General features: G+C 41.4%; 1 protein-coding gene across 6 annotated transcripts in view; it reads right to left on the bottom strand.

Moving 5' to 3' along the window:
• PEX2 (peroxisomal biogenesis factor 2) overlaps positions 1-12687 on the bottom strand; it is a 20010-nt gene extending 7323 nt beyond the window's left edge. Inside the window, exons 1-2 of one of the 6 annotated variants that reach the window (XM_081874241.1) lie at positions 12379-12649; positions 1036-3261 (exon numbers count right to left, since the gene is read on the bottom strand). In XM_081874241.1, the coding sequence (XP_081730367.1) occupies positions 1046-3172 (2127 nt within the window). In that variant the 5' untranslated portion in view covers positions 3173-3261; positions 12379-12649 and the 3' untranslated portion in view covers positions 1036-1045. Of the gene's footprint in view, positions 1-759; positions 949-1035; positions 3262-3461; positions 5847-10629; positions 11805-12378 lie in introns of those variants that run through there. The other 5 variants (XM_081874242.1, XR_014159508.1, XM_081874243.1 and 2 more) reach the window with 5 other exon arrangements.

Below are 12687 nucleotides of genomic sequence, written 5' to 3'. Positions count from 1 at the left end.
AATAATGGGCTAAAACTCCTATTGTAAGAAGTTTGACTACTGAAATCCCTTAATTGTGTTGGCTGTGAATGCAGCAGCTTATTAGTGAACCTCTCAGTAAGTAATATTCCAATTGATTCAAACGTCTTATTATCCAAGTGCCTTAGTTCCCAAGGCCATTTACATCAGTGAGGCATGCTGATAATCTGTTAGGCACTCATCACAGTGTAAAATGCACCTCCAGCTGCCAATCAATACCACATCTCTTGTGGGTTACATTGTCTTGCTGAAACATTTTGTGGGGTCTGGGCACAGTGCTTGGAGGGGTAAGGGAAAGGGCTGTAGTGACAGAGCATCTGCTTTGCATGCAGAAGGTCACAGCTTCAATTCCCCAACATCTCCAGGTAGCACTGGGAATGTTCCCTGTCTAATACCCTGGAAAGCTGCTGCCAGTCAGTGTAGGCAATGGTAAGTTAGATGGACCACTGATCTGACAATATAAGCTAGCTTCCTTTCTTCCTAAGAGCACAGTTAAACAGGGATAGAGAACCTTTGGCCCTCCAAATGCTGGACAACTTCAGCAAGATGGCTAGGACTCAGAAATTGGAGTCCACCAACTCAGGAGGTCCACAGGTTTCACATCCCTAGTTTCCATCATAACCTGTGTCAACTCTACTGGCATTAGTTGAAGACTTCATTTTGAAAGCTTTTTTAAAAAACAGGTTATCATAAATTTAGTATATGGAGCGTAACTCTAAAACATTTCCAAGTAGGACCCACCTCTGTAATGAACATTGCTACTGTTTCTGATGACAGAAAGGCAAACAGGACTTAAATAAAAAGAGGGAGAGGAAATATGAAGTGTCGATTTTCCAGCAGAAGTGCATTTTGTGGAATAAGTTGTAAAATGTATGAATTGTTACAGGTGAAGAAATTGAACTAAATCATGTCACCAAACTAGAACAAAAGCAGGCACAGAAAATCACTTGCACTGATGGTTTTCATCAGGGCTTTTTTTCTTTTCTTTTTTGGAGAAAAAACGATGCCGGTACTCACCATGAAGTTGTTAGAGTAAGTGCCACACTTTTGATACATCCTCCGATGTACCCTCATCTTCTCTAGATCGCTTCCTGCTTTTTGTATCAACTGCATTATGATGTCCTTGTAGCAGCCATGATTCAACATATTTTGTAGGATTGAATTGAGTAAGAGGTGGTCCTACCATCCTGATGAACATCAGAGAAGAAACTGTCCGAATAACCAGAGACGATCTTGATGAAGTTACTGTAAGATTCATCTGAGATAATCCTCTTTCACATTCAGTCGAAGATATTGCAATTGTGCTTAAAGCGTGCATTAGAGGAAGTAATTTGTCCGGGACTTCATTTTCTTCAAGATATTCATGAAAGCCAAGAACTGTTTCCTTTTCATTTAAGCAAAACTTTTGTGCTAGTTTTCTAATTTCAGTTTCACCAAAGGTTAATTGCTTTCCAGGATTTTCTGGCCAATATTTGGAATCTAAGACCTTGGCACATTCAGGCAAATCAGCATCATCTCCTTCAAGTATACACTTTCTAACAGTTTCTTTCAGACTTTCATAGAAAGCAGATGAACTTATTGTAGGGGTAAGTTTTTCATTTTTGTGGAGCTCACTCCCTTTGAACTTCATGGTATTCTGACTTTGAAGAGCAATATTATAGTATGGACCAGGATTTTCAATTCGTTCTTCAAAAAGTTGAACTGTGTTCTTTATCTTCCTGTCTGCTGTAAACAAATCAATATTTCGCTCTTGTAAATCCAAGCTTAGTTCACTGAGAACTTGGAGAGCATCACACATAAGACCCAAATCAAGAACAAATTCACATGATGTTATTGTCCGTAAAAGACCCTCATAAAGACAGCGATCTGTTTTGCTTCTTCTCCTGTCTTCTTTTGCCTCCTGAAAGTGATAAACCAGTGCTTCATAATCTTGCCAAACTGCGAAAACTGTGCAAAAGCTAGAAGCAACCCAGTGAGTGCTTAAAATCCTTCCAATTTTCAGAAGCTGAAGTTCCAGAGTTGCTGCACATTCCTCCAATTCCCTAGCATTCTCGGGTGAAGCGTGGTAAGTCACATAGAGTTTGTCCATAAAATTCTTAAAGTGATTAACTCCAACCACTTTGTTCACTGTGTCACTGACAGACAATTCTAGACGATGGTTAGCACAACGCCAGAAGATAACACTTGGAAATTTTTCTTTTATTAACCTTTTTACACCACCACGTGCGCCAAACAACACTGCAGCACCATCACAAGTGACAGACAATAAATTCTCCTTTAAATAATCTTCTGAGATTCCTAGGGACTCAAGATGACTGATTAATGAACTTAAAATTCCTCTTGCTGTTGTATCTTGTAACTCAATCAAATCTAGGAAAAGACTTACTGGAGTCGAATGTTTGGGAAGAACTACGCGAATAACAACAATCAAAGTTATTTTGTTATTCACTGTTGTCGATTCATCAATAATTAAGGACATTTTGTTCTTAGAGTTCACTATGTTGCTTATTAATGTTTTTCTCATTTCATCTGCAATATGGTTTAAAATATTAATGCAGGCATTTGTAGAGTGAAAGGTATATCCCATGTCTAGGCCATTAAGTTCCTGTAAATTTATTTCATCTTCAAAGTTGTTAAATGCTTGATTTTTCTTTGCAACTTTGTAAGCAGTTCGAAACACTTTTGTTGTGTTTAAGACGACTTTATCTAACTTTTCATTTTTAGACTCAGATTTTATCCTTTCTGCTGCTTTGTGAGCTCCACTTTCCTTGTGTTCGAAAATCTTTTTTCTTAAAGACATTAACTGTTGTTTTCGAGACTCTCCAAAATGACTAATTTTACAATTGGCCCACTCTACTGAAATTTTCATTCCCATCCGTTTTTCGACAGGAAGACTTCCGACATCTCGGCACACTTTGCAGCCCAACCTTTTATTGTTGACAAAGAGCCACTCATTTCTCTGACAGAAGTCATTTTTCTGCAATAGTGTCCAACATTCAGGCCAATCTTTGCCTGAACTTCCATCCTCTTGACCACATGTATCTTCGGTTTTGCAATGTTTGAAAGGATCAGAAGTTGATTCAACAATTTCTGCTGCTTCTTCAGCCTTCCTTTTTTGACTCAGTGGCACAAAGTAACTACTTAAGGTACTCATTATGAAAAATGATTGCACTGATTTAACTTGGATCACATGTACAACTGCCTCATCGTGCCTTCTGCAAAGCAGCTATACTGAGCATAGGTCTGAAAAAGAGAGAGAGGCTGGCGTTAGAGGAATTCCAGAGCAGAACTGGGAAAGACAATGGAAGGGTCCCACAAGGAGGGCTTGTTTTGTCGCTGGCCATGGCACCAACTTCCCCGGCCACACTGCAAGGAATTGGACTAGATGACCCTTAGGGTCCCTTAAAGCCAGAAGGCCTCCCTCCCTCCCATTCTCATATTACCTGGGACTCTTGCCGCACTGGCTCCGGTGACTTTGGCGGCTCCGGTGGCTCCTGCGCCCACCCTGCCATGACCATCGTGAATGCTGCCAGTGAGGCGACCAGGCCGCACATGGCCAGCAGCATAGTGCAGTGCATTGCAGGGGAAGCACATCACACACTGTGCTGCCTGCTCTTGCGCTCCACAGGGAGTGGGATTCGTGTGCTCTGGCCAGCCTCGCTGCTGCTGACAGGAAGCAGCAGCTGTTATCAGGCCCAGGAACAGTCCCTGGGGGGCAGCGGCAGCCGGGCCCTGGAGTGGCACTGTCCATGCCATGTCTCCTCATGCGGTCAAGCATCTCCAGGAAAAAGAAAGTGCTGGTATTAAGTATCATTGGGTACCGCCAGAAAAATAAGCACTGGTTTTCATCCAAGACCCAGTTTCTGGCTATAAGACCCTTTACCAACCTAGTACTCCCCATATGTTGTTGGGCTATAACTCTGACAATGTGCTGGCTGCAGCTGATGAGAGTTATAGTCCTACAACATCTGGAGCCTACCAGGTTGGCCTTGACCTTGAACAGGTTGGCCTTGACCTTGAAGGTATACAATGCAACACCCCTGCAGAAGCAGCAGGTTAAATTCTGGTCAGCGGCTGGACAACAGATTACCTGGGAACCCTGTGTGCTGCAAGTTCCATCATGGAAGACAGATGTCAATGTAATAAAGATAGACTATTTAACAACATGATAATTTCTTAGAGTAATTCCTACTGTGCATGCTATTAAAAGACTTCTCAAAATCATTTGTATTGAGTCTATGCCAAGGAGTCTGAGGACTATTGAGGAATATAGTTGCATGAGAATTCAGCTGCCAAGTAAGAAGACTTCTATCAAAGCTACAGTGTGCAAGACAAACTCATCGGTCTTTGTTTAAAAGGGACCACACTGGCTGGCTGTAGGCTGCCTCCACTCTACGGGTTTCCAACCCAAACCACAATAGAGAATCTCCTTAGAGATGCATACTGTACAATGTATTTTTCTATCTTCAGTCTCATCAAAGATAGGTACGTTACCTCAACAAAAGCCTCACTAGAAGCCCCGAGTATATTATCTCTTAATCACTGTAAAATTAGTTTGCCATTACTATGCCATTAGCTTAAATAACCTTAGAAAAGATTAATTTCATATTACATTTTAAATTTCTATACTCTTCAATTAAGTGCCTACTATCGTTTGAAAGAATAATAGAGACTTAGGTTCTCTAACCATTCTGCATAGCTAATAATACTTAACGTTTATATAACTTTCCATGTTTGAATCCCTGAAAATGTTAACTGATTATTTTCATGGTATTCCTGTGAGGCATTGAAGAATTATCTCTATTTTACATGTGGAAAAGAGGACTTCAGAACATATTGCATCAAAATTTGGGGGAAAGACTAGAAGAAGAAATCACATGATTTCCATGACTATATTCATTTTATTAAGTTACATAATCTTTTACTTAGAATTTTAGTCATTTAATTTACGGTTCTTTACTGGATATTGTAAAAAGGATAAATAACTATGGGAAATAGAAGGGAAATATCTAGGTTTGTGAATTTTAGCTACCTTGATAAAGAGGACTGGACTGATAATACCCCTTTTAATTTTTCATGAAAATGCATCATGTTGCCTGGAGATAATCAACTTTCTGTACCATGCGAGAAGTATTTTACTATGCTAGACATCATTGATGGCTATGTCCACAATAATGCTTAGGCCGGAAATGGTAGTTTGGCAAAAATACTGGATTTGTAACACATTTCATTTCAGAAGCTATTACTGCTGCTGCTGCTACTACTGTTACTATGATTTTGCCCAATGGCAGTAGCATTGATACCTGTAAGACCAACAACTCAAGTAGTAAGATCCTGAGCAGGGGTCAGCAACCTTTTTCAGCTGTGGGCCGGTCCACCGTCCCTCAGACCATGTGGTGGGCCAGACTATATTTTGAAAAAAGAAGATGAACGAATTCCTATGCCCCACAAATAACTCTGAGATGCATTTTAAATAAAAGCACACATTCTACTCATGTAAAAACACGCTGATTCCTGGGCCATCTGTGGGCCGGATTTAGAAGGTGATTGGGCCGCATCCAGCCCCCAGGCCTTAGGTTGCCTATCCCTGATCTTGAGTTTTACATACGGTAACTTTTATTCTGGCTAAATGTCCTTTCCCTTCTTAACCCACACCATCCTGTTGCCCCAAGAAGAACTGGTAGCTTTGGTATATCAACTCAAATCCTCTCTACTGGGCACAAACTTACTTAAGGCAAATAATTTTTTTTAAATAGGTAACTGTAAGACAGTTGGGTGTCTGTTCTGCCTTTTAACAACAATCTTCATCTCTTCAACACTGTCTTCTGTTTAACTTCTAGCTGGGTGCACCATTCTGGGAAACATCAAAGGCGGCTTAGTCCCAATAAGGGTATTACATTACTCACAGAAAGATGCACAGATAGTTGATCTAAACCAGGGGTTGTTGGCAAGGTTTACTGGCCATGGGCCGGATCACTCCCACGGAGATCACCCGTGAGCTGGACTGGCATAGCTTGATGCCGAATAGGGCATCTGCGCATGTCCGCGGCGCCAGAAATTGCTTCTGCGCATGCCTAGACGCCGAAAATCCCACCTGCGCATAAGCGATTTTCAGCATCTGGACATGTGCAGACACGATTTCCAGTATCTGCGCATGCACAGATGTAATTTCTGGCACCACTTTGCGAGTCCTCGCGCCGCGCTGGTTTAGCGCAGAACGCGGGGAACTCGTCCAGCGGGCGGCTTGGTTCAGGGGCGGTTTGTGGGCCGGTAAAACGGTCTTCGTGGACCGCACGTTGCCGACCCCTGATCTAAACAGAAATAGAAAACTCTTTCCTGTACACACACACACACACACACACAATGGAACCTCGAATTTCAAACATAAGCCATTCCAGAAGACTGTTCGACTTCTGAAACATTCAAAAACTCACTACAGAAGCCTCAATCCCATAGGGAAACTCAAAACGGAAGCCGCATGGCACGTTCAACTTCCGAAAATCGTTTGAAAACTGGAGGTTACTTCTGGGTTTTCGGCATTTGAAAGCCGAAATGTTCCAACTTCCAAGATTATCAAAAACTGAGGTTCCATTGTATATATCATTGTAATTTATGGGTGTGTATGATACAAGTAACCATTTGACATCCTTGGTCACTGAAACCTCTTGTGTTGGTTTTTAAAAAAATCAATTTTAAGTACATTTTTCTCCCAGAGTTTTAGTTGGTGGTCTTTGTACTGTGATACACAAACACACAGACTAAACCACTGTTTTCCATGTACTTTTAAGACACATTCAGCCCTCCATTTGCGGGACGGCTGTTAACAGGAAGGTGGAGTCAGTAGTGGCAGGACACAGAGCGGCAGACACAGAAGGCGGTAAGAACACACAGTGGCACCTGGGCTAAAGCTAAAGAAGGTTGCACTTCTTATTCCCATAGATCTTCACAGCACTGATCTGCTGTAGTTCTCATTTCAGAACAAAGGCAAGGCTGACCTGACCATTGTTTAAAGCATCCACCATTGAAACTAGGTTTTACGCGGGCATTTGAAATCACATAGTCCAGACTGAATGATTCTAAACAAAGCACTGCTTTTGGCTCAGCTGTATCAAATGGTTGTATTCGTTTTGTTTTAAGGAGGTTTAATAACGTATCTGTGAGACCAAATTTTCATCTTGTGTTTTGGAATGAGTCTCTTAAGGGCGGTTGGAATTCACTTTTCAGATAACTGTTTTCTTCTTATTGCCAAATGTAATTAGTGTGTTATGACAGTATAATACTGACTGTGGTTGTTTGTCTTGTTTTTTAAATTCCTAAACATGCCAATGAAGTACTGTTTAATTTATTTCACATTTTTCTCAGTATTCTCATAATTTCCATTTCACTGTCTCTTGGCAGTAAGATGGAGCAGTTTTCTGCTTCCTGCTTAGTTTGTTATCAATAAGAGATTATTGGGGTGGATAAAAAAATAGTTACATTACATAATATTTATTAAATTGTGTTGAATACAAACATTCATAACTTTATTCTTTTTCAAATCTCAGGTCAGACCTGTTTTCAAACATACTACACTAAATCCTGTGGGGTTTTTTACATAAAAGAAAAAACAGGGGAAATGTTTTGACTTCAATAGTCAAGCATTAAGAACATGATACAATAAATCATGCACTGTGTTCATACTTTCCTACAATCATAAATATTTATGACTATCAACCAAACACCAAGGACATTTACTTTTTATTACATAGAAAAACACAGTTTTGCCCATTAATTGGAAGCCTGGCCTCTGAAAGTTCTAGATGCCGAGCTACAAGCTCTGCTGAGCCATCTCTACAATGGATTGTGGCCTTGTCTCCAAGTATATGATTTTGCTCAGTGTGCAAGGCAGATATAATTGTGTGGTGCAAATGGCACGTGGGTCTGCATTACCAATTATTTTATATTATGTTGCAAGGTTAGTACACAAGCTTTATTTAGTTGCAATCCAATACGCTGTAACTTGCAGTAGCTCTTGCACAGAAAATATATGAATTTTTAAAACCGCATTATTTAAATTGATCCACACGGTAAACTATTTAAAACAAAATATGGGGGACAAAGTGCTTTTCTTAATTTACAACAGATAAGTGATCATAACTTAGAACAGAGGGATATTTGAAAGGACTTCCACCATGTTATATACAGAAGTTCTTGAATGAATTATTATGGTGTTCAATAGGAAGACTTCTGAACATGCATTCACAGGATGCTGAAGTAGCTTTAGATATCTACAGCATTTCTATCTCAGGAAGTCCTGAATTATCACTGATAAATGTCTCAATAAACTTCCAAAGAAGTTCAGAACCTACTGCACCAAAAGTTAAATCTGAGTCTTCTGCTGTGAAAATCCACACAGATCTCACCAAGCTCGAGAACAAAGGATTTTTTATATATTAAAAAATAGCATTCTATGTTATATTCTAGTTAGTATCAATGGTAAAATCGCACTGTTGTAGAAGACAGTAACCTGATGTTCCTGGTTCCTTCTATTAGTAATCTCACAAAATTCTGAAGTCTGATTAACCCCCACATAGAAATTTGTCTGCACAAAGCTAAATGGTAAATGCAGAAGGAATGAGCATTCATTAAACATATTTGCCCCAATCTGGGGGCCTCAGTGTGCACATTGAGTTATGTGCACATTGAGACTTCAGTGATGGAGAATGCTATATAATTCCCCATCCCTTTCCTCACCATTTAAGTTAATGGGAGAGCTCCTGCTGACAGTGAATTCCATGTCCATATCAGCAGACCTGCAACTCCCATGAAATTTACTGCCTCTGAAAACCCAACGCTCTAATATTCTGTTTCCCGTATAAACAAACAATCCTATATTCCTAAACAATCCAAATGAAAATCATCTTGGAAAGTAACTGATCACAGCAACAAATAATATAAATTGCTTAACCACCATCTTAAAAAAAATAAAATTATGCATACTTAGATTTGCACAAAATGAGTCAATTTCCATCAATGACAAAATGATAAGAATGATGTGCTTCTCCCCCCACCCCACCCCACTTTTTAATAAGGATAGCAAGGCTTAGAAGGGGGCTTATACGGTGCACTTTTTAGCTCACTCAAATCTTTATCTTAAGGAAATAATTTAAGGGAGGTACCATGGGCTTTGAAAGGAAATTAAAATGTGCCTGCTAATGTAGCATTAATTTCCTTATAGCAATTTTGCTTGGATCAAGTCTGTGCACTGTGCATGCTTTGAATATGTGATTTCAAACTGATATTTCCTTTCTCGCATATGTTACCACATTTAAGAGGTCTGAGATATTCCTTCCAAGGAATACATGACATGTGTGTGTAACATACACACATACAATATGAAAATTGACTCTTTGGGTACCATCAATATATTTTTTTAGAGCACATCTTCGTAATTGTTTCCACTCCTGTGCCAACGGTTTTAACGCTGCCTTCAAAACCTTGAGTGGTAGTATTCACCACCTTGTTTTTCTCCGTGTTAGCTGAGCTGTGCAGCATGCATAGTAAATTCAGATTTTGAATAAGGTCATTGAAGGAAATAAGGTCAGCAAAGGCAATCTTGCTCCTGGTGGGACTGCTGCTCGCATGTTATTAAAAAGAAAGAAAAAATGGAATCCCACCTGAAAAATTTAATTAATCATTTCAAAATTCCTCTAACTCTCCTGAACAAGATCCTCCAGATTCACTTTGATTTTGCTTTAGGCAAATTTCAGTGACAAGTCTATTTGAGAGCTCTTCCACAGGACTAATGAATACATGCATAGATACACACACACACTTATTCTCTTCCTCCCAACCCCGGATTCATTTGCTGGAAGGAAGTGGGTCGTGAAAGAAGTTCCTCAGATGACCACACCATTGTTCAACCTACTTGTAGAATATTTGCTAAGGCACTCTCAAACTGAAGTGGGCCTGTAAGCAGAATTCACACACACAAGACTTTGTTACGAGGTAACTGTGATTCTGTGTCTATTTTGGTGCCACCTGTGAATGAAAGGAGTGTGAGTGTGTTTGTATGTAGGGCATTGTAATTCTCTGCAGTCTGGTACCTAAAACCTAGATACTGACTTGTATAGATGTGCATTTTTTTATTCTTGGTGTAATTATATAACTGTTAAAAGCACGTTTGTCTTAAGAGATATTATTTAGGTAACTAAACACAACACACCAGATTTGCTCAAATTAACACACCTCTTCGCAAATGATTGAGTATGAATCACTGAATGCAGAATAATTTAGGATTTGCAATATTCCAACTCTGGAATACTAGGGGTATGCAAGGAAGACACCTCAACAAGGTTACCTAAGGTTTTTTCTCATTCTTTAATGTGTGAAGGAGGAAGCAAAGCATCTGAAAACAATGTTCACAGGAAAGGATCAATGGCATGGATTTCTCAATGGCACTCCACTGGACTCTTGCATCTTGAACAGCTGTTCAACTTCAAATACAGGCAACAAGTGGGAAGTGCCACTAAATGTTGGGGCAGGGAATGCTCTTTCTCATGACTGGTTGGCTGCTATCCTGCATTCTTCTGGTATGCCCCATTCCATTCCTACCCTCCTCCAATTACTTGCGGTCACTCCAGTATATGAGTATGTGTGTGAGTGTGTGTGTTTGTGTTTACTTTTGCAGACTTTGGGATCCTTGCAATGCTGCTGCTACTTTCCAGGGCATGGGCAGTGCTGCTCCATCTATGTAAAGACCAACACAACAGATATTTATGTTCACTATTAGTACAGTAGCCCTGGTGCCCTCCAGATGTTGTTGGACTCCCATCATTTCCAACCAGCATGAACAGGAATGATGTGCGTTTCAGCCCACGACATCTGGATAAAGCTGATACACTGTACAGTGGAACCTCGGGTTACAGACGTTTCAGGTTACAGACTCCACTAACCCAGAAATAGTATCTCAGGTTAAGAACTTTGCTTCAGGATGAGAACAGAAATTGTGTGGCGGCGCGAGGCTCCATTAGGTAAAGTGGTACCTCATGTTAAGAACGGACCTCCAGAACAAATTAAATTCTTAACCCAAGGTACCACTGTATATGGTGGCAGGTGCTGATTTCTGTGTTTTTCATTCGTTTTCACTCATCATTACTTTAGGGACATGAAAAATGTAGGACCAGGGCTTTGAAACTAACTGTAAATTAGTTTCAATTAGAGGTTTGTGGTTATTCATCAGTTGTTGGTTTAAAGCCACATGTAGCACGGCTAAGTCCCTCCCTCACCCATCCCCTAGGAATCCATCATAGGAATGTCAGCATGGTACAGTGGTGTTAAGACTGCAATTGGTTGAATCCAGGTTCAAAACATCACTGAGCTGCGAAGAAGCTCACTGGGTGACTTTGGATTAGGCATTATCTCATAGGAACATTAAGGAAAAACCTCTTGCTGAATCAGAACAAATCCAGCATTATGTTCCCACAAAGATGCCTCTGGGGTAGGCCACAAGCAGAACCCTAGGAACTAGCATTCAAGTCAAGCCTAACTTGCATGCATGTTGCAAGGATAAAAAGTGGTGTTAGGAAGCAGGGTCATCCATACAACCCTGGAAGGGCCACAGCTCAGTGGCAGAGCATCTGCACTTGCAAGCAGAAGGCCCCAAATTCAATCCCCGGCATCTCCAGGTAGAGTTGGGGGAGACCCCCTGCCTGAAATCCTGCAGAGTCACTGCCAGTCAGCATGTAGACAATACTGAGCAAGATGGGCCAATCGTCTGACTCTGTATATGACATCTTCCTATGTTCCTTGAGAAAAGGGGACAAAGAAATGTAAACAAGCAGATACATGGCAGGCAGAAATTCAAGTGATAACGCTTTTTACAAAGCAGGCTGGGCTATATATATATATTTATATATAACAAAGAAACCTGGTTTGGGGATGCGTGCTGAGGGAGGGAACCCAACTTCCAAGGATTTGGCTCCCTTATTTATTTCATTAAGATTGTGAAGGGGGGGGGGGGAACCAACCTCAAAGAGGTTTACAAAAATCCACAAAATTCAGTTTCAAACATGAAAAGTACCTCAAGTTTCTAAGCATCTGGGTTAGGCTTGAGAGAACACGAAGGCTTTCAGCAGGAGCGGGAAAAAGCCTACGGTGAGGCGGAGCCTGCTTGACGTCAATAGGCAGGGAGTTCCAACGAACAGGCCTCTTCAGGCCTCTTGTGTCCCAGAATTAAGGATGGTCCTGAGCTCGCCTTAAGCCCCATTTTGGGACCCCCACCCCACCTTGACGCCACGCAGCCCCTCTCCCCTCCCTCCCCACCGACTCCCAGTCTCCCCCCCCCCATCTATCCCCCTCCCCCACCCGTCACGGACTGACCTCTCTTTTCCTGAGGGAGGGGCTACTCCGCGAGACCCCGCCGCCCCGTTTCCCGCGCCGACCGAGGGGAAGAGACCATGCAGTTCGGTGACCCGGATTTCACTTCGGGCGTCGAGTTCTCCTTCGGGGATTCCTAGAGCAGCCGAGCTTGCTTCCACCACGCCGCGCGCCTTTCCGCTCTCCTCATCTCTATGGTTCTCCTCCGTCCTTTGCTTTCCTCAGCGTAGTAGGTAACGGGCCACGACAAAGCGCAGAGCGTCTCCCCAACCGAAGCAGGAAATACTAATGAGACGTCCTTTACGTCTTTCC

Source organism: Podarcis erhardii (genome assembly GCF_964252035.2).
Source record: "Podarcis erhardii genome assembly, chromosome: 8".
Taxonomy (NCBI): Eukaryota; Metazoa; Chordata; class Lepidosauria; order Squamata; family Lacertidae; genus Podarcis; species Podarcis erhardii.
The sequence above is the reverse complement of the archived record's forward strand: the minus strand, read 5'-3'. Positions and strand labels throughout refer to the sequence as shown.